Genomic DNA, 22,198 nt, shown 5'->3' on the forward strand with positions numbered 1-22,198 from the left:
TGGTTGGATTCTGATTGGCTGCAAATGCCCCGTGGTTATGTTATTGTAGCAAAGGCTTCTGGGTAATGTAGTTTTTGGCAATACTTGCCGCTCCAACTGAGAATAAATCGTGAGGGAAGACGTATTGTTTATGTGAAGGGAGGTCATGTAATTATATTGTACTGCATTATGTTGTGTTATATTATTGTAACTACTGTAGACAGCTTAACCTATGCAAGTTTAATGAAATATGTCACAAAGCATGCCTTAATATAGAATTACATGTGCCTTAAGTCAGTGTATGGACTAATTTTAGTCAGCTTTTCACCAGCTTTGATTGTGTGCTTATTGTTACCGAAACAAAAAGAAACAATGACCATCATACTTTATAATCTTAATTGGATTTTAATTTTTTTTAAATATTCGTCTGCATCAAATAAATAACTTTTTTAAAAAAAGAAAGAAAAAGAAAAAAAGAAAAGCAATTCTCCCTCCAAAAATGTGATGAAGAGGCATATGAACTTGATTCTGGGCTAATGGCTAATGCATCAATGTGTCAGTGCGGCAACACTTATATTTAAAGGTCCTGTTTGTAGGATTTAAAGGTGGTTTGTTGGGAGAAAATTGAATCCAATATTTATAATCACATTTTAATTAGTGTATAAAAACCTGAAAATAATAATTATGTTTCTGTTGGCTCCATACCTCTCTGACATTTAATTCATCAAGACTCCTTTAAACCAATACAGCTGTTTTTCAAGCAGTCTTTTTTAGTGTCTGTACATCATAAGTGAGAAGTGTAACTAATCTCAAGAATTATCTGTAGTCAAGACAGTAATTGTTTTTTTCCAATAAGTTCATTTATTATGTTGTGGGACAACATTTACAAACCTTACTGTGCAAGTACAGTTGTTGCTGCGTTTTGACAGCAGCACGCCCTGAAAACATGGCAAAAAAAAAAAAACTTTTCTCACTGTTAAGAGACAAAAAAGTCATCTTCCTCTCCTGCTGCAGTTGAAGGCATCAAATATCTTTTTTTTTTTTCAATTTAACTCATACATCAGGCATTTATGAATTTAGAGCTTGTGAAGTCTGCAGTTCATCTCCGCAAAAACACAATCTGATAAAATATTTAATGATCAAAATGTGTATTTAAGCTATGAAAAAAAGTTAGATCCATTTATGTCATAGCTCCTACGAGAAAATTAACAATTATTCACATGGTATCTGTTGATTAATTAAATGTATATGGCCCTCTGAAGGGGAAAAAACATATTTACAATTATAACAAAATAACAGATTCAAGGGATATTTGTCATAAAACATTCAATCAATGTACAAACTGATTCTCAATCACAGCATTCTAACAAGAGTAGAACAAAAGCACTTGTGGCATCATAAATTAACAATCATCAATTTCTAACTGCATATCATCTGATCGTAATGCTTCATTTGTTCTAATATGTTAAATCCGGGCTATTTACATGCATGTACGCAATACCATACTTGTCTGTGGTTTTATTGCTATAACTTGTAATATATTTTCAAAGCACTAAATTATCCTCCCATTAAATGACATTTGTCAAGAAGTGAGAACTAAAACATGACAATTCAAGTGAGATAAACTTTCAGTGTTGCATGAAAAACAAACCATAAAGTTTTACAATCTATCATCGACAGAAAGTAGAGATTTGTGTGAAAGGACAGTTTTTTTAGGAGGGGGGCAGGTCAGTGGTTGTAACATCAGCAAATGTGAACAATCAATGAGTGAGAAAATACAATCAGTGAATATACATTCAACTGCAGGGACTACAGGAAACCTAAATGAAGAAGATAAAAGGAAAAGGCCCAACTGATCTTTATCATTCCTTACAAAATAACCACAAGAGTTACAGACTGAATGAAAAATCCAAACCCTGGAAGGAACAACAGAATAATGTAAGCACTAGTTTAAAATCAAGTTCTGACAAAATAGTCTCAACATAAGGTCCTATTTCATAAAGACAAATCTGACATTTATTAAACATTTATGGACTAGATTCCATCGAAAGAAACGGTTTATTATAGCAGTAAAAGATCCATCTCCCTTAATTAAAAGTGGCTTGCATATTAAGGCTGCATGTAACAATGCAAGACGATTTGTCAGACTGTCATCCCAGTGTTTTGTTTAAACGATATATAAATTCACACATACATTTCATTGAGTCTTGTCTAATATATACTTGAAAAGCTATTTCTGTAACAGCATAAATGGGATTTTTAAGTAACATATAACATATACACTGACAGCAACGGTTCTCTCTGATCTTCCTGGAATCATCTGGAAACTTGTGGGTAATTTCCACTTTTGCGAAAGGGTCAATCTGTGGGAAGCGACAATATCTTAAGTGGTCCTTTTTGTCATCTGCAACCTCTCTTCTCTGTGTTCTCCTACTCCAATCCAGTCTTCAGCAACAGGGAGAAAAGAGGTGAAAATAGGTTTGAGCCTCACGTTTCCATCTGCACTGTTAAGTCTCAGAAAACACTATCTTCTTCTTCTTTCTTCACATTTATTTCATCAGTGATGATTCATTACTGGATGTCTTCCACATAGTTAGCAGGATAAAGGCCCATTTGTCCATCCTTGAGCCGGCCTTTGCACCAACCCTGGTCGTCTTCTTCACCAATTTTGGTAAATTCATCACCTGGGAAAGCGATAAAAGGGATTAACGTTCTCATTCCACAAACCAAGCGATCCGACAGAGTAGCTGCCTCAGTCACCAGTCCTGTCACATACCTGCTTTGAAGCTCAGCTCATCCTGCTCTTGTCCTTCATAGTCATAGAGGGCTTTGACGGGCACAGATATAACCGGAGAGGTTGGCTCGTCTTCAAATGGGTTACCGTCACCGTTGGCAGAGAAAGGGTTACCTCCTGTGTCTTCATCTGACCAGTCTGGAGTCTTCTCCATACTGCTCGCGCTGGACAGACAGACAAAACATCCGCTTAGTGAAAACTCAGGGCTTTACACATCAACGAGAAAACCCAACATGCCAGGCATAAAAGTTCAAAGTTAGAAAAGCGAGGGAAAAAAAAAAATGCAACAAGTACAGTGAGAACACACAAAAGCCTACAATGCATCTTTAAATCCAGAAATAACTTTGTGACTCATCCTGCAAACATTCTCCTTTTGGTTCAGTCCAAACAAGTGGAAAACATGCTGACTTACGGCATTAATGCTACAAGGCAAGCTTTTGGTTCAGGCATGATAAATGATTTAAAAATTGCTTTGCTGCCACTTTCAAGAGAGATCAAGAGCTTCTAGTGAAAGTGCACACACTGCTGAGGAAAGGCAAGGCAAAAAACATGACAACATATTAAAAGGCTTATGAAAAATAGCAACATAGGACCAAGCAAGACAAATCATCACTGCGTATGCATGATTGGAGTTTTAACTTGAACGGCCAGCAGAGGGAGCCACCTAAACACCAGAGAGGACTTACACTGACAGACAAAGCTGAAAAATGGTAGACACATCAGCACACACACACACAAATGATTTACAGTCAGACCGGTTCACAGTTGCACATTTACTTTTGGCTTACTGTTCTTATCCCTCAGACATTTAATGAATATTGGAGTTCATTTACACACAGAGAACAAAAAAAAGCAGTTAAAATGTTTTTTCAAAGGCTGAATTCACATATTTGTATTTTTGTTGTTCATTTTTGGATTTTTGTTTCTATATACACAAACCATTTGGTCAATGGTTTAAAAAAAAAAAACTGAAATAAATGATCAAACTATGAACATGTGCATAAACATCCAAATATTCAGATCTGACTGTAAGACAAACATATTTGATTTCCCACAGCAGAGACATGCGCCTCCATGCGCATGACATTTCTGCAAGACATGAAACTGTTAGAAGTAACGGACAGACACACTCTGGCTTTGTGTGCAATGCCATTCAGTGACCATGCAGAGCAACACAGCAACCTGCCACCTGAGGGAGAACAGAGGAACACGAAGAAAGAGAAGGGGAAGAAGTAACCAAGACACAGAACTGGCAGGAGACGCGGCACGAACGGCGATCCACGGAGCAAAGATAGAAACAGAAAAGGCGAGGATGCTGCGGGTGGGCGGAGCGTCTGCTCCTGTTCACCAACGTTTTTATTTCCTCTTTATTCACACTGATGTGGTTGACTGTGGTCTGCTGCTCCACGGCCTCCTGCTCCTCCTCTTCTTCCTCGTCTTCTTCAAATGGGTTTGAGCCCACTGGCGCCGTACTAGTGGGCACAGTCAGGCTGACAACATGGGACACAGTGAGAGATGGGTTGTTCACACACACACACATAAATACACACTGTGGACGTACATGACCTTGTGGCCAAAGTCAGGGAAGGCGGGATGAAGACAATGACAAACAAGTAGTTTCAGCTGAGATGCCTCTGTTTGATATTCTGACCTCATATAAGGGGAATGTACAAATAACTGACATAAAAACATACCACATGACTTGAAATGTTCTGTTAACCATTCACTGAACCCTTTGACTCAACAGGTATTGTCAAATGACTTAACAACAAGTCTGCCTTTTAAGGTCTGGATTTCATCACATGTTGAAGTGGTGCACATGTGGCTGTAGTGATATATACACTTGACATGTCAAGAGTTTATGAGATGGAACACACCAACTACTGTATGCAAGCATGGCAATGTTTAAAACAACTGATGAAAACCAGGCCAAAACAGAGCCCTTCTCTGAACATCCACTCACTCACTATATAGTCAACTTTCTAGTAAATCAGCCATTTCATACTGTTGTTCAAAATTTCACCCGTACGCATGTCTGTGTAGATTCTCAATCATCCAAGTCAGAGAAAACCACAGAGTGGTAGTACAAGACAATTGGATGAAAGATGAAACATCGTCACTAATCAATAAAGACAAGTCCAGTTGCCTTCTACTGACGCTCTCAGGAGCTCAGTTGTATGTTTCACCCTCTACACAGTGCACGACAAAAATGGATACAAGGCAGACTAAAAAGGTAGCATATAGAAGCTGCATGCTACATCGATCGAATTAAACCATCGCACATTGCGGCCTGTCTCTTTTGTCAGAAGAAGAAGAGCTGTCAGATATGAAGCCAATGGAGCAAAGAGAGCCTGGTGAGCACTTGTGCAGTGGCTCGCCTCATTTTCTGTATGAGCAGCTGGATTTATAGTAATTATAACTAAAACCTCCCACCAGAATCACATTTGACATTTTGGTGGCTCAGTTTAAACTATAAATAGGTTAGCAATACATTAATTAGTAGCTCATTTATGAGAACGCCCCTCTGATGGAGTAATGTTTAAAAAAAGTCAGGTGGTTACAGAGTTTTCAACCTACTAGACAGAGATAAGCTTATCTTATGTAGGAAATGATTACAGCTGATAAGAACTGCCATTACCACTTGGAAGCTGATGGCCAGAAAGGAGAGGCCGTTCACGAGACATCAAAGACCCACTACTTCAGAAATTACACACATGGCAACAGTAACTAAGGGGGGGTGAGGCTTAGCGAATGGTTAACTGTGGCTTCATGAGAACTAGATGACCCAGTAATTATTGTATTTATTTATATGTAATAATAAGCGTGAGCGACACCAACAAGGTATTATACCCAGTCAACAAAACAACTGTGTTGGACTTCACACAGAAAAGTCTGCACTTTTTGCACTTACAGACGTTGTACCTCATAATTAATACAAAGCCACCAAAACACCAAGAAGACACTCCCTGTGCAACACTTAATTGTCAGCTCTGGACTGTTTAGCTGTAAAATGCTTCTGAAGAAGTCATTCAAGGGCAGTTTACTTCCTACCATTGTGACTTTCCGCATCAAGGAACAAAACTTGCACTACAGTTCCACCTGTATCAGAGGAAACGCAGCGTTTCTACTCCCTGTTTACAGAATTACTGGACCATGCACAGCAGCAGCTATCAGTTGGCCTCTGGGAGTGTGAAGCAGAGAAAAGTCAACGCCTTTGTTTGCATAGTCATGCCATACTCTCCGAGTTGAGCCTGTGGCGTTATTACACTAAACATTGCTCCAGTGGGAGCCTGGCAAACTGTAACTTTGGATGGTTTGTGTCAACAAACAGACTTGACCTTATAACTATGAGCCGAAGTTTTCAAAGAGTTGTAATACTGCGTAATCCGATGTGCGAGAAAACCACGTACGTTCAAGCCTCACACTTAAAAAATGCAGCAAAAAACAAAAAGGTCAATTCTGATTCTGATTTAGAATAGCAACTGAGACTACAATCTAGATAAGCCACAAACAGAGCTCCGTGACACATTTACCATTACTCCCACAATTCATGTGAAAACACTATCCATGCCAAAAGAGGTTGGAAATGATAGGAAAACAATGTGCTGTAAATGCTAGTCAGAAGAGCATCAATCAGTCCCATGAGAGTCAACTTCCTCAAGTTCAGAGGTCAAATGCTTTCCATGCCTGACATTCCCTTTGTTGACTCCTCTAAACACTCCTCTAGCGCTCTCATAATTTCTGAATGCACACCACTTTCTACTACGGTCTGGATAAGGGCAGACAGCAGGTGTTTGCACATTAAATTAAGGGAACCTCATTACAAAGCTACAAAGGAATGTGAAGTCGTTATGTCCAAGACACAGGCTGATAAAATCAAATATGCAACGACAGTAAGATGTGCTTTATTACCATGTGAGTAAGTGTGCTCATAGCTTTTCATTAATTCAACCTTTTGCTGTCATTTCCATCCAACGAATGTTAAGTCCTTGGTGCTGTTGCCACAACACCCTGGACAAATATCTCAGCAAGGACAATTACCTTCTTATCTTATCGGCTTAAAAAGATTACATCACGTTATTAAAAGCCGCCAGTGGCTCTAAACGCTAGCAGAGGGTTGTAATTCCATTATTTAAATCATTAGAAGATCAAATTACCAAGCATAGACTGGAAGATAACCAGAGGTTTTCTTGAAGTCTGTTTATCTGACACAAAAACATGTTGGTTAGCTGAAGATTTTTTATTTGTTGCCTCTAGCGCAGATGTTTCACTTGAACGGCACCAATTTGGCCTTCTTTGAACTTACTACTTTTGAACTTAGTACCAATATTAATGCTTCTGAAGGTCTGTGTGTGTGTGTGTGTCTGTGTGTGATTAATATTTCCACATTATTTCTGGCATGCTTTCAGCTATGTACCAGCAGACTCAGTCTCGCGGGGATGACTTCTTCCCAACAATCTGTAACAAAAATGTTTACAGTTGCCATGGGGATAGTCGTATAACAAGACGTCATTCTTGGAGCTCCCCCTTATGTAAGTTTTAACAGGCATTCCTTAAGAGGAAGATGCCATATGTGGTGCACTGGCTTATCTCTGATGTGGGGGGTATGGATACATAAAATAGAGAGAGAGAGAGAGTGTGTGTGTGTCTGTGTGTGTGTCTGTGTCTGTGTCTGTGTGTGTGTGTGCATGAAACACAATGTTCAGTTTTCTGTGTGTTGTTGGAGACAGAAAAAGTGAGTCAGTGAGTGATCAGATATCTACCTGCTGCTGGTCTTGGCAGGCTGAACAGGTTGGTCTGACCCAGTTTGACTGATGCCTGTCAGTGTGACGCCATCTGACGGTTTCTTCTTTTCTCGTCTGCTGAGGGTTCGGTTCAGGTCTATGGACCAATCCTGGTGGACACACACAGATACACATTACACTCAAACACCAAAACCAACCTAGGCCAGCTGAAAGGTTGAGCTTGATTCAAAACATGCCTCACTGCTAGTAGCGGGAGAACATCGCACAGACATGTGCACAGCAGCAGACACACACTTCAACAAAGTCCAGGATCAGTGAAACATTTCTCGAGTTGTGAAACTGACTGGAGCTTAAAACTGTGCATGCACTTGTGTTTATATAGCACAGTGTAAGCTGGACGAAATGAGAGATACAACCAAGTGCAGTATCCATCACCTGCTGAAAGAAACACAGCACCAAGAGATCACAACCTCCACCAGTGGATAATCAGGGAGAGTGGAGCAAAAGAGAGGCACTTCAATCAAATGACAGCAACTCTGTCACAACAAAATAAAACAACCATTTTTTGTGTTTGGATATAGTTATAAATTTAGTTAAAATTCAGGTCTTGCTCACTGAAACTATTCTGTGTTTTTGCAATCATTAAAATTGTAAAAGCCTATTTGAATGATCGTGGAAATTTCCAGTATTCATCGTGGTGATAATGTTAAAGTGAAATGTCTCAAATATATTCAAATAATTTAGACAACTCCCTTAATGTCCTTTATAAAATAGAGACAATATATTGAACTAATAAGCACAACCTCAGAGCTGCCTAATGTGCTCGCCTGACCCTTCTGATTCAGGCCTCGCAAACTTTTAGAGATCAAAGGTCCCTCTGTCTAGCAAATGACAAGAGCCATGGTGGCATCATATGACATACTGCAAGGTTCACATGAACAGCTGTAAAGATCAGGGGAAGGGGGGCACTGAGGGGTCAAAAGTTAGTAATTACAAGGTCATTTCTGCAATGCTGATTTCCAGTAAGAAGTATGAAAATGTCCCGTAGGTACAGGGAAAGAAAACAGGTGGATATGTGACATGTTTGCGTAGAAAGCCACATGGTGTCTGCGTGTACCAGGAGAATTTGTATTGATTAACATCTCTGCAGCTTCTTCGATACAAGACATAAACATAACCACCTCAAACACACACAAACGCACACACAAACGGAAGCAGTAAGAAGTGAGAGCGTAAGTGGGAATGAAGGATCTCCCCCATGGCTGCTGTGACAGAACAGCCCTCCCATGCAGAACTCACTACAATGGACCTTCTCTTAAAGGAGCGAGGGTGGGACCAGTCCAAATTCTGTCAGACATGGGGAAAGGGAAGCAGGTGTAGAACAGGGTTAATGCAGACAGCACGGTCTGATCTTACAGCTGAAAAGCATGTAGAATCACCTACACGGGCAACACAATCAAAAGCTTGCGGGGTAATTATGACATGAGCGTGCTGGGTTTAGTTTGTTCAGGTTTCTTGTGGATAGCTGAGTGACAAGTTCTGTCTTGTTCTTTTTTATCTGTGAAAATTGTTCCAGAGAAAACTTTATCTTTTCTAGAATATTTCTCCAACACCCATACAGAACTCAGAAAGAAAAAGTAGAAGAAGTCACCTCAGTGGAACAGCTAAGCCTGCAAGAACACTCCACAGCACTATAAATTGCAGCGATGCAAGTACACGCAGCCTTTCTTTGCCTTTCCCTCCTCTTTTTCTTATGTCACCTCCTCCTGGGAAAAGGACATAAACTACATTCCTCTCACTGCCACTCCGACTGCTGAGGATAGATTTACCTCCACCCCTGCTGCCAAACACTGTACCTCAATGACAAAAATGACATTATGCTATAACTCCTGCTGGAGCTAAACTTAATGGCAAAGAGCTATGGCACGACTGAAGTTCTTTTTTTTTTTCTTCTTCTTCTTAAACATTTTTCAGTACCACATAATTCTTCATTTCTCCTCACTGGTGGCTGTCCCAGTTGGGGCTGGGGGGCCACCAGTGGCTCTTAAGAGGACATGCTTGGCATCAACAGATAAATAAGAACTTTAATTCATTCTTAAGTACCCTACTAAATAATATATAAGAACTATTACTGTATGTCTTCATCTCATAAAGTCAACAACAAAAACCCTCCCTTAAGAGTGCCTGCAATAAAGTAAAGCGAGGGATCATGACCCAGTGTGTCATGTGTCATGTAACATGACATTTTTTGGGGAACTTCTTGAGCAGCCCTCTGGATGGTTCTCCTTCATTTCTCCTCTACGAAACCTCCTCATTATATACTCTTTCATTAGTGTAACTCTAAGTTGTAGTACAGTACCTCAAACTGGGGCCAGTTCATTGGCATTCCGGGGCCGTGATTGGACCGGAACCATTTTAGGTCCTCTTCAGCATCCGTACCAGAGATTGTGTCCTCCAGCGTGTTATATACATCCTGGAATCTACAGAGACAACACAAAACATAAAATACATTATTTTATTTGTATTTATTGAAATCTCAAGCGACTCTCACACAATATGAGCCCCAACTGTTTTTCCCCTTATGTTTACTTTTCCATTCCTTCTTTTTTTAAATAAGGAGTAAAATGCAACAAATGGACAGCATCTTATGTGTCTGACCTGTGATTGGTTGAAAGATCCAAGTGCTGTTTAACCTCCAGCAGCAGCTCTCTGAAAAAGCGAATTCGTTTGTCTTCAAACTGCTGCCACTGTTCAAACACCTGCTCCATGTTCTCCATATACTGAGGGGTCAACTTGTCGAGCTCTTCAAGGGATTTTTCATAGCGTTCTTTAGTCTGAGTGGAAGGACGGAATGAAAAGACAAATCACATTAAAAAAAACATGAACTCCTTCACTCATAACAAAATAGACCTATTATCTATCAAGATCTAATGCTTATGGGTTCTACAAGACACTCGACCTAGACCGTTTCCACAGGAAGCCCTACCTTCTGCACCTCCTGCTGACACTTCTCCACCTTTTCCTGGAGTTTCTTTTGGGCTTCAGGGTTGTTGTTGTTCTCCAGTTTGCTATTGGTCTCCCTGCTGGCTGCCAGCTTCTCTTCTTTGCAGGCAGAGTGGTATGACTTCTTTGTCGTCTCCACCTGTGAAGTCAATCAATAAAATACATTATAGGAAATGGTGCAAGACTTGGGTAAACAGGTAACTTAGAAGAACACGTTTAAGGAAATCTTATATGTTTTCAACAGCTTTTGGCTGCTTTTGCGCATTTGATCTTTGTTTTTGTTATCCTGCTTTGTCTTGTACATTTTCAAATTTTATATTAATTTATTTTACAAATTAATTTTCTAATTTCTTTCCACATATCTGTGATGTTGTCTTTCTTATAACATGTACAACACATTGGTCAAAGATTGGTGTCTGACTAAGGACTGCAAACATAACATTATTTCTTTTTTTGGCTCACCTAAAAAGTAATTTTCAAACCAACAAAATCTTTGAAGGTGTAAATTGTCAGCCACTCTAAACATATTCATCCTCTCCTAAAATGTTAACAACTTTCTGAAAGAACTCTCTGAGGAGATTTTATTGTGTAATTTGTATGTTTGTTTCATGTTTTATCATGAAACAGCAGGACTTTTTAATGTAATCTGTTATTTTTAGGATCATTACAACCACGTCCCCTGGACGCATCATGAATGTGAATGACTTTGATGACATTTTATATATATATATTTATATATTGTCATGTAATGGAGGCAACATGGGAACAGGTGATGTCTGCTAAGTTTTACATGTGATTAATTTGTGAGAAGAGGAATTAACCACTCCTGTGTCACTTTGTTATATTTTAACTCCAACAGATAAGAATTGAGGAAGAACACTCATCCATTGTGGTAATATTTCAAGAGTGTCTTGGCTAACACTAGGTGTAACTTGGGCCGAGGCCAGAGCAGCCATGTCCCACTGAGCAAACAATGCAGACATAAGTAGATGATACTTAGAATAGAAGAGCCCGTTGTCTCTTTAACTTGCTATAACAGGCAGTTACATATTCCTTTATTTGCATGAGGGCTCATGTCTCTGAGTCAAACACTGTGTTCAGTTTATAAGTTATGTGTCTATTAGTGACATACGGCCCACATCAACCCTGTCAGCTTCCCAGTTAATTAGCCTCATTTCCCCTCTGTCCTCCACCACCACCACCACTTGTCCTTGTCTGTCTGGCCAATCAATAAATCACTATGACCGCAGAACTGTTGTTCTGCCTTTGCTCAATGACAAGCCAGGATGTCGCCACCCCCTGTGACATCACACACAGAGGAAATGGGGGAAAGGAGCCTGAAGGTTGCAACAACATGTTCTGCAGCTTTGAACAAACGTGTGCTCGTACGCATGCACTGAAACAGAAAGGAATGTTACCAAGTAAACAGGCTTCTAAAATGAAAGCAGTAGTAGGAAATACAGTGACCTGATTTTGAACTGAGAGATGCCCGACGTCTCCCTGTAAGCCCTCACTGCTTCCTTCCCTTCTATTCACAATCAAAGGCAGACAGAATAACTGGCTGGCACGCTGTGGCTCATGCCCAACACTACCTTCTCATTTTAGATCAACACTAAGAAGGGTACAATTGTGTTTCTGCTGTGTTGTTGTTTAGCACGTAGGTAGTCATGGAGAGAAAAAGAAACAATAGTGAGTCAGTAAAATGTAATCATGAGAACTGAAGGGTAAAATTGATAGTCATGGCTATAATCAGTGAGATGAAAAATGGCTTGCCCTGCAGTAATTGCTCAGATGTTTACAGTTTGAAGCACAGTTAATGGAAATTACTTGCAACGTGCCACTGCTAAACTACACATAATCATATAAAAAAGATCAAAATCTCATGAGTTCACCAGAAATTAAATTCATACCTCTTTGAGTTTCTTGGCCCAGGGTTTCTGAGCCTTGCGAAAGCCATCCTCAGCCTCTTTAGTCTCTTTGAAGCCACCAATCATCTGTTTGTGGTAGGAATCCCTCTGCCAGTTCTTCAGCTTCTCATAGTCTTCTCCCATCAATGCTGCTTTAACCTCCATGTGGAGCTCGCTCACCTTCTCTGCCTCAGTGCACAGAGCAGACCATGCTCGCTCCAACGTACCATACTGAGGACCTAAGGACAGAGTTGTTTACCAGTTAGTCTTTTGAAAATCATGCTTTGATTGAGTTCGAGAACTGTTTTCCTACTGATGCCAATACAAGCATAATATTCTAAAAAGCCCATGAATGCTTTTGCAGTTCAGCCCTTTCTTTTAGTATGTTACAGTTTTTTGTGCACTAAAAGATCTGCAAATTTACAAAGTCCAAGAATCCACAGCAAAGGGAGTTATTCTCAGAAAAAATGGTTTCTTACCTGCATGAAACAGCTCATTTTAATGAGAGTAAAATGGGCTCTTTAATATTTTGCACCACTGTTGTCCATTATTGTGATATAAATGCATTTCCCCTAATAAAGTAGAGAACAATACTTCTGGCTTTTTTCTACAACAGCTGACATTCTTAATAAGAAATACAATCTTAACAATGAAAATTACAACTACTGTAACCAATTCAGTGTCAGATGTGTGTTTTCATGTACCCACCTTTATCTATAAGTTGCCGCCAGCGCTTTCCCCATTCTGTGAGCTGTTGTGCATAGGCTTTTTCAATACGTGCACGCTCATGAAGACAGTTCATGAGATCATTGCAGAGTCGATTGCCATCGTCTACCCGTTTCACTGTGCGTTTGTAGTTACCAACCTAAAAACCAGCAACAGAGAACGGACAGATGAATACTTTGAAAAAGGGCCGAAACATTCCTGAAAGTATTAGTCAAAACATTAGCCATTAGAATCATATCTCTGATAGAAGTTACCTTATTTCTGAAAGACAAATTAATTCACAACAGTAATATTCTGTGCTTTATATATGAATTTTCATCTGTTGCAGCACTGCAATGCAGCAAAAGTGTTCCCAATGGAAGAACTGTGATTCTGGCTTTAGTAGCAGTCAAGGGGAAAAGATTTTAAGCATCTCACCTCCCAGAAGCTATCGCTGGAGACATCAATCATGGAGTCATCATAGGCGCCTGACATCGCTGCTGCCCAAAGGTACACTCAGTGTATAGGGCCTTAAAAAAACACAAACTTAAGGTAAATATCAGGATATCTGAATGTGATTAACAAAATTATTCTACTGAGTAAAACAGTAACATTTTAAGGTACATTGACTAAAACATTGTTATTATTACTATTTTTAAAGTATTGTTGTGGAGGTCCAAAAATTAACTATAACTTTGAAGTTGTATTCACTTTTTTAAAAAGTTGTATGAGGCAGAAAACCATCCACCCATTTTCTATTCATAATTTTCCCATCTAAAAATCAGTATCTGCCCCAAAAACCCACTATCAGTAGTACATGCAGTGTACCGAAATATATTGAACATGTATGGCTGTAGATTCGATGCAGTCCTGCTCAAATACAACAGGAGACAAGCTGACATTCAAACAGCAAAGAGGAAGGGAAACACATATTTTAATCAGTCCTTTACACACCGTCTCACACTTGTAAGCTCTAAATGTATTATGAAACCAGCAGCTGAAAGACAACGACATAGAGTCAACAGTCAAAGTAACATTCTTCAGAGACTACAGCTGTGGATCATTCACAGATAAAACGGTGAATGCTTTTCAAAGAAAATAGAAGTAACTCAGAGGGTGAGTGTGTGTGTGATCTGGTTGAAAATTTCGGCAGCAGGTGGGTGGTTTTACCCATTTTTATAACCTTGCCACCCTGAACACACAACAAACGGAAACCACAGTGGTTACTGGGAGCATACTGAGTCTCTATTCTGGCAGAAAGAAGTAAAAAAAAAAAATCTGTCAAGAGTCACACTGCAGGCAGCTTCCGTTTCCTTCAGACTGGTACGACAGGCAGTCCTCTGTTACTCTTGTCTCCTCACGTCCATCATTTCAAACTAAAAAGCGCCCCCCCAAACAGGCCCTCTTTATTCATCCCCTCATATCCTCCTCCATCGTCTCTGCTCAAGTTCTCAGTCCTCTCCTGTCTCCCCCATCAGCCTGGAGTCTCTCCTCTCTCTACAGACCAAGTATCCAGTGTAATCGTATATTTTCAGACAGTGGTTACGTCTAGCTGAGACACGCTGCAGGGGACACTTTGCATCAGGATGCAAATGTTTCTCAAGTGACCACTAGAGATCAGATTGTACATTGCAACTCAATTGTGTCTTTAGGACAGCTGCAGCTACTACTAGGAAGGGAAAAAAAATGTTTGTTCAATAAAGGCAAAACAATAGTGATTAGTGACTGTCATTATTTTTCACAATTAACAGGCTGCAAACTATCAGCAGGCCTACAGTATGTGTATCCATCTATTTTTAAATCAGGGCCATACCCACAAGTGAAGACACTGAGGGTGTCAGGTTTGTTTTTCCAGGGAATCTGAGAGTTTAACTTGCCTCAGGCACAAAAGTAGTTTATATCTATAACCCAAAACTTAAACATAGTGGTGGTATCTTATATGTCGGCTTACAGACCAACCAAGTTGATTAAATAAAAAAGGATTCAGTGTTCTCCTTGTAGATTTTTAAAATTTTGACCTAACAAAATAAATTGAAAAAACTTGAACATGTGTTAATGCTTCTCAAAATCCTCACTGCTGCCCTGTTTCAAACATGACTTCATGATCGGATTTGTGTCCTCAAATTCATATCAAAGGCTTTTAAACATAAAGTCTTTGTGGCATCAACCTTTTTTCTTTTTAACAATATTAATTAATCACAAATTAAATCAGGCCTATTGAACCCATGTCTGTATCTTCCTCCCTGTGACTCTCTCGTTTTGTTTTTTTATACTGTTCTAAAAAATTGGTACACTCATTTAAACATACAATTTCAACACACAACTAACTGAGTTCCCATCCCTAATTCAGGGCTGTCTACTTGTGACTAGAACACACAAGATACAGTTTAGTGCCAAGTGTGATCACACAGGGCCTCTTTCAGTTGAATGAGACAGCGAGAGGATGAGGGCTACAGCTCTGAGTGTGGGTGTGGGTCCATCAATGGTCAGTGGCCCGTGCCCTCTAGGGCAGAACATGGACAGAGGGTAGCTTTGTGGGTACTACAGGCCAAGGGGGGCAAATGAACAATCCTCCCTTTAGCTGTGTTTGAAGTTTACAGTCAGGTCAGTCAAACAGACAAATACACACATGCACCCAGATTGGTATACACACAACAGATGTTCTCTGTCACTATTTCTAGAGAAAGCCAGACATTTAATTGTACTCCACTTCCTCAGAAATGACAGCTGTGATAGCAGACACAACTGTATGTGCAGAACATTTTGTATGCATCATACATTAGACTGAACGAATTACAGCCCTATATCCACATAACTCACCACATTATCTCCACAAAATATTAAATATCTGTGACAAACATGATATCAAGCTCCTTCGAGCTAAATAATCAACAGCAAAATTAAATCAAAAATATTTTGATCACAGATTGAAACAAAAATCAAAAACTCATTGGGTTCAGCTGCTTAGATGCGAGATATTCTTTCTAAGGCAAGAAAATTTGCCTTTCAGACCCCTGGATTGTAAAAAAAATAACCAATATGTCAACTTCAGCCATCACCTGTTCAATGCATGGTAAGCTCTATGATATATTAAAATATTATGGATTATTATTATTAGAACACATTCCTACTGTATGAATCCATCTCCCATGTCTCCCTGAAGGTGTATTGCAGAGACACAGTTTCAAAAGTCTAACCATTAATATGACTGTGCAGGACAGATTGCCACAGTCTCCAAGTGACTAACCATCACAGTGATCACTGATGAGCCTCTGATCAATGAGTGTCATTGTCCCACTGGTGTGTGTAATACAACGAGTGTGATGCACACACATTGCATCCATGAGAAACTAATTGACTTTCACAGCAGCAAAAATGACACATTATTTAGGCCAGCACAGTCCTCTTGTTGGTCCTGCTTTTTCCCTGCCAGCTGTCCATATTCTTCATTCACATATCACTTTTCTGCTATACAAGAGGAGACACATGGAACGAGCCACAAATATCTGCTGTGCACATGGCAGCAAGTCTGCTGACATCAAACGCTGCAGAGCAGAAACCTCCACTGACAACACAACCACAGTAGGGTTCAATATAAGCAAACCACCGACAGCTTTACACGTGCATGTTCCTGTTCTGTTACATCAAGGAGGGGTTGGGACTGATGAGATCAAATGTACATTTGACAAAGTACCATGATATGATTAATGTGTCTTGACTAGACGTGCACATTGAGAGCTGATGGGATGATGTGGATACGATAAATCAAATGTCATGCAAGACAGCAACAAGACTATATGACAAAGTTCCAGATGTCTCATATAATGACAGTAAAGCTTGTTAGCAAGGGTGACAAGCTTCTAATAAAGTGGCTCTCCTGCCTACATTTCAAATGAAAACATAGGAACTTGGATGAATGGAAACTGGCATTTTATAGGCAAAAAAACTTCAATCAAATATAATTTGGGGGGAAATTCCTTTGTCACAAAAGCTCTGTCTCCGGTCGAATGTAATCAACAATAAAAAGGAACAAGCGTCTGCACACTGCTGGTTCTGTAGGACATGGTGAGGGGGGGTGGTACTGTGTTAAACAATTGAACGCAGCTTGACCCAGAACTGTAAACAATGCTGTTGACTAAGCCGAGGTCTGAAGTCCACTCAGTCTATCACTCTGCAGGAGAACACTGGAAAATTCAACACTGTGTGCTGCTATGAACAAGCACAAAACACACAAGAATGAAGGGAACATGAAGAGATTGTAAAATGGAGTTGTTATCATCTGGCACTGTGTCACTGTCATATAAATTTGAAGTGACAAATTAATACACAAGACAGTATTTCTGTCAACAAATGCGTGATTTAATCAAGGCGACAGAAACTTGGTTGAATAGTGGTTCTCAGATTACAAGCTTATAGATTATATAATCAAGCACAACAATGATATCCACTAAAGGCTGATAAGTAAATGTACTAAGCATGTCGGAATTTGGTTGCTGACAACAGCCTTAAGATAGACAGGAACAAATGCATTCCTCAGTGCTACCATGTCCAAACTGAGACTTGGCATGTTCCACAAGCTCCCACACTGTCACTACTCATTTAACCCCTTTTACAAACGCACAAGTTCGTATCTGAATTTGTGCAGACCAGGCAGACGTCGCTGTTTTAAAGTCGAAATGGTAAGAATGAGCGGTTTCTTCATTTGTGACTGATGATTCAGAGAGCAGCAGCTGCCTGTGACGTGCGCCAGGCTTAAAGGGGAGAGGCTGAGGGTGAGACAGCAATAGCAAGAGATGATCATGGGTGTTATTAAAAGCACATGAAGGTTTACTGTAGCATGCTGGCCATGAGACGACCTGAGTCATGTCTATGTAGCAGTCAGTCATATGATATGCCAGTGACGAGGAGTCAACCCATTATCAAATTTTGATATTCAGTCATTTTCAGCAATTACTGGCATCATTTTTTAAAAATTGATTGCTGATGAAATAAACTGATTCAAAAATGTGTCACTTAGTCTCTGATGCAACTGCCTCTCTCCATCTGTAGTCACTCTGTGGTGTTGAGCAGCATCCACAGCACTATCTGACTGTTTACATGTCATGAGTGATAGCCAAACAATGCTCTAATGAGGTTGCTAACAATTGGTATCTGCCAAAAAACCACATATCAGTCGACCACCTCTGCAAATCATGTAAGATGAGCAAATGGAGACTGATGAAAAAGACACAGCCAGAAAAGAAGAGGAAAGATAGCTGCACAAAACACACACTCATGTGGAGGAGCATATTCTTTCCCAGAAACCACCAGTAAACCGTCTATTCACCCCATGTTTATGTTTCTCAGACTGTTCTGGGGGTTGTCACACAGAAAACAGTGTCATGAATTGAGCTGAAGAACAGGAAACAACAGGATATACGCACCACAGAGATGAGCGCATACACAGCTGACAGGCACATGCATGCCTGCCCTAAAGCCGTGTGTGTGTTTATGTCAGTGGGTGAAAATATAATCACGAGCGCAAACCAAGTAAAACAGCACTTTGTCATACATACTACAGAAATGGAGGATCACGCTTGTGACAGAACACCTTCTAACTCCTACCTCACAAGTTAATTCAGAAGTAAATCTGGTTACTTGAGACCAAACTTTTATCAACAGTGTGCAGCAAGGACATCACCACATTAATGTCACACAATCTATTTCTGCCTCTATCAGCATCAGTAACTGCTGGGGAGGGGAAATGTGTGCAGTAAGTGGAGTTATCCTGAGGGTTTGCTGTGTCATATTTCGTTTCCTGATAAATGTTGAGACCTCCCAGCTTTGTCTGGATGAATGTCAGTGTAAGCAAGAACCCACACATACATTCTGCCTGGAGGAAAATGCCTGACTGTCTTTGCCAGGGTTTTAAATACTTGCTTTACAGCTACTTGCGGCTGAGAAAATGTATCAAACCTCATTAAAAAATGCTCTGCTGACCATCAGAGGTACAGCAACCAGTCAGTTTTGATCAACTGTGACAGTAAACAGAGTGTCTTTGGGATATTTTTCATAATTTTCTTACATTTTACACTTCAAAGTATATGTTTAAACCAGAAAGTAATGGTCAGATGAATCGATACTGAAAATAATGGGGAGTTGTAGATACACAATTAGTTAGAATCTATACACAAAACCACACTTAATTCAATCGTAAGTAAGAGAGTGTGATTACATAACCCTCAAGTTACAATATTCCACAATAGCACTCTACTTTGTCAGTGTCTTAATCACATAAAAATTGCTTATCTGACACGGGGTGATTTTTTTTAGTCAGCTTCCATTTCCTTCATTTGTTGCATAAAACGCCTGCAATATCTCAGAGGCAGGGAGTGCAGCTGAGCTGATCTAGCCCTTCGATATTGCGGTTTCACAGCAGGACATTGCTAAATCCCGCCTGGGCTATGGGAGAGAAAAAAAAATACAGTCATTCTTCTGCTTCTTTCTCTCTCATGCACACAAGCTTGAGGATCAGAAGTATCCATAGCAATCGTAGGTCATGACCTTGACTTTCTTTCACTGTCAGTCAAGTCACCCCTGCCCTCCTTCCTCATGTGAGCTCAACAGCTGTTCAGACTGCTGGTCTCACAGGAATATGGCCTCTCCAATGTGGAGGCTCTCCACTTCAGACTCCCACCTATCCAGCTATTATAGAGATTGCTGGCGGAGCTTCAAACTGCCATTAAGAGGTTCCAAAACAGCAGACAATGAAACTGTTGGTCCATCAACACCAGGTCAACTGTAGCCTCGACGTAACTGACCAGTCCGCCTGCTCAAAAAAAACCTTGCTCCATGGACAGGGGAAAAACAATGGCATTTGTTCCACACTTTCAGGCACTTTCCACTGGGCACGCCAGCAGCATGGAGAGGAACATAATGGAGGGAAATTCAGTATTACATGAAAGGGAAGGGGAGATCCTTACATCACCGACAGGCGAATTCGGCATTTTTTCCTGCGGAAGCCCCAGCACTGCACTCTGAGCAGTGTCTCGTGATGCATTTAAAGCTGCAGACTTTTCAGGAAAGCACTATATAACCCTTTTTAACACCATCAAAGTGTCCCACCTGCAAACACCTATTTGTAACCCTTTGACTTGCATTTTTGGAGCTTCCTTAAGTTGCTGTATTAACAGTGGCTAAAAGGCAATCTAAGTTAACCATTTATTATATAAAACTATAGAAAAATACTCATTATTATTTTGTTGAACAAAAGATGACATTGTCAAATCTGTTGTTTGTCTGGGCAATGATTCTAAAACCCAAATATAATCACTTTACAATAACATAAAACAGACAAGTGCAAAAACAAATGACTGCAGCCTGTAAATGTTGGTCTTTTTGCTTAAAAAATGACTTGATGCTCCTGTGAGTACTGTAATAACACACAAAGTCACTTCGGAGAGTTCAGCTGCAAGATACTGAAACATACAACACTGCGTTTCCATTTTGAATTCTAACATTGGTGGTGGTTCCAAATGCATACTGGCATGAATCAAGACAGAGTTTCATGATTTCATTCTGCAGGCTCATATCCCTTTAACTGCTTCATGAGCGCTCTTGGTGAATGCCCCAATAAAGATCTGCCTGAATGGAGAGCAGTGCCTTCAGCCTAAATTGGAAAACCCACTCTAAGTTTAGCACAGTTCTGTGACGAAGCAATCGCTTCACATGGGCCCCCCAGAAAGAAAGAAAGAAAAAGAAAAAAAGGAACCAGCAGCATTTTCACTACTCCTTTGCCTTGACAACACAACTCCAACAATCACACATCTCCAGCTCAGTATCACTGGGCTTGCCTAAGTCCTTCAGATGGTGACTGATAACTTCCACTGATTCATGGCAGTATCATGACTTTTGACTGTTTGTCATCCTCACATGATTAATGACAAGGATCAGACCTAAATATTCCAACCCTCTGTCTCGGATAGAGAGCTTCGTTCTGTGACTGTAACTCCGGCTATAAGGACTCAGGACTAAACTTGGCATCCAGCTGGCACTGCGCAAATCCAAACAGTGACAGAGCTGAACACGGGGCACAGGGGCAGATCAGGAACAATAAGGCTGCAGGAACTGAGGCATCTCTCTTAATAGAAAAGGACAGAATTATGTAATGTTGTGAGAATACCAAGCAGGGTGATATGACAGGAACCAGGAGGTTATCTTTACTTGCGAAACCTGCCCCGCCCTTTATCTCTCCAGTCAACGAAACATTGTTCTCTCCCTGCGAAAACTACACAGCTCAAGTCAACTGGATGAATTAACCTGCTTTAAAACAAACTAAAGCCTGACATTAACTCCTGCGCCATTAACCAAACCAGGACCTAACGGTTCTAGCTTAAGTCGTCGGACTGTTAATACCCTGAATTACCCAAATTACTGCAGCCATCAATGGACAACCAGTTCAACTTCAGTTTAATATCTTACTGCACAGCTCATACCGCTCAAGCACTGCCATTTGTACAGGTTTCATCTAATTAAATAGGTGTAAAGTTTTTATAAGCCAACCTCCTCCCACCGAGAAGTTAGTTAACTTTAACGCTAGCCCCCAGTTAGCTCCAATGTTAGCGAATTAGCCACAGCCCCAAGAGTAAAAAAAGTTAGCACAGCAGCACAACGCAAAAGTTTCCGTGTAAACTTACCTAGAACCGGTTTATTCCTCCTAAGGGGTTATGCTTAAGCGAGTTGTTTCTCCTAGTGGTGCCAATTTACAAGTCTTTTCTCCGTTTTTCTGCTCAGCAGCGGCACCATGGATCGACTGTCCGACTGACAACCGTCAGTTACCCGCAGTGCGGCACAGCGCAGCCGGTCAGGACCTTCAAAATAAGACGCACAGCCGCAGCCACTTGTTTTTATCTGGTCAAGGCGTTCAGATGTGATGTAATGAGATGTGATAGGATGTGATGTGATAATTCACAGATGAATTATCACAACGCACAACATGAATGAGATGAATAATTAATTCATTTTATTTTATTTCCAGCTGTTCTTGTTTTGTCTGATTTATCTGTTTTAAAAAGGTATACACTCCC

At 40.3% G+C, this 22,198-nt stretch overlaps 1 protein-coding gene across 4 annotated transcripts; it reads right to left on the minus strand.

The window, feature by feature from the left end:
* Positions 1-820: 820 nt before the first annotated feature.
* Positions 821-21,953, minus strand: pacsin2 (protein kinase C and casein kinase substrate in neurons 2). 4 transcript variants are annotated; one of them, XM_008289222.1, is made up of 12 exons: positions 21,809-21,953; positions 13,572-13,663; positions 13,137-13,293; positions 12,432-12,667; positions 10,505-10,660; positions 10,177-10,352; positions 9,878-9,998; positions 8,818-8,865; positions 7,537-7,667; positions 4,126-4,263; positions 2,756-2,937; positions 821-2,663 (listed from the first exon to the last, which is right to left on the minus strand). In XM_008289222.1, exons 2-12 carry the CDS (start codon positions 13,626-13,628, stop codon positions 2,551-2,553), a joined length of 1,515 nt encoding a protein of 504 aa, XP_008287444.1. In that variant the 5' UTR covers positions 13,629-13,663; positions 21,809-21,953; the 3' UTR covers positions 821-2,550. The 4 variants fall into 4 exon arrangements, with proteins under 4 accessions (XP_008287444.1, XP_008287445.1, XP_008287446.1 ...); XM_008289223.1 differs by lacking the exon at positions 8,818-8,865; XM_008289224.1 differs by lacking the exon at positions 4,126-4,263.
* Between the last annotated feature and the right edge of the window lie 245 nt (positions 21,954-22,198).

The sequence above is a fragment of the Stegastes partitus genome, unplaced genomic scaffold, assembly GCF_000690725.1.
Source record: "Stegastes partitus isolate 25-593 unplaced genomic scaffold, Stegastes_partitus-1.0.2 Scaffold599, whole genome shotgun sequence".
Classification (NCBI taxonomy): Eukaryota; Metazoa; Chordata; class Actinopteri; family Pomacentridae; genus Stegastes; species Stegastes partitus.

Coding starts and splice junctions, on each gene's coding strand:
- pacsin2 (XM_008289222.1), bottom strand. CDS start 13,628: ATGTCAGGCGCCTATGATGACTCCATGATTGATGTCTCCAGCGATAGC. Junction 12,668..13,136: donor GCGGCAACTTATAGATAAAG/GTGGGTACATGA, acceptor CTCTGTCCTTAG/GTCCTCAGTATGGTACGTTG. Junction 8,866..9,877: donor TGAACTGGCCCCAGTTTGAG/GTACTGTACTAC, acceptor CATGTCTGACAG/AATTTGGACTGGTCCCACCC.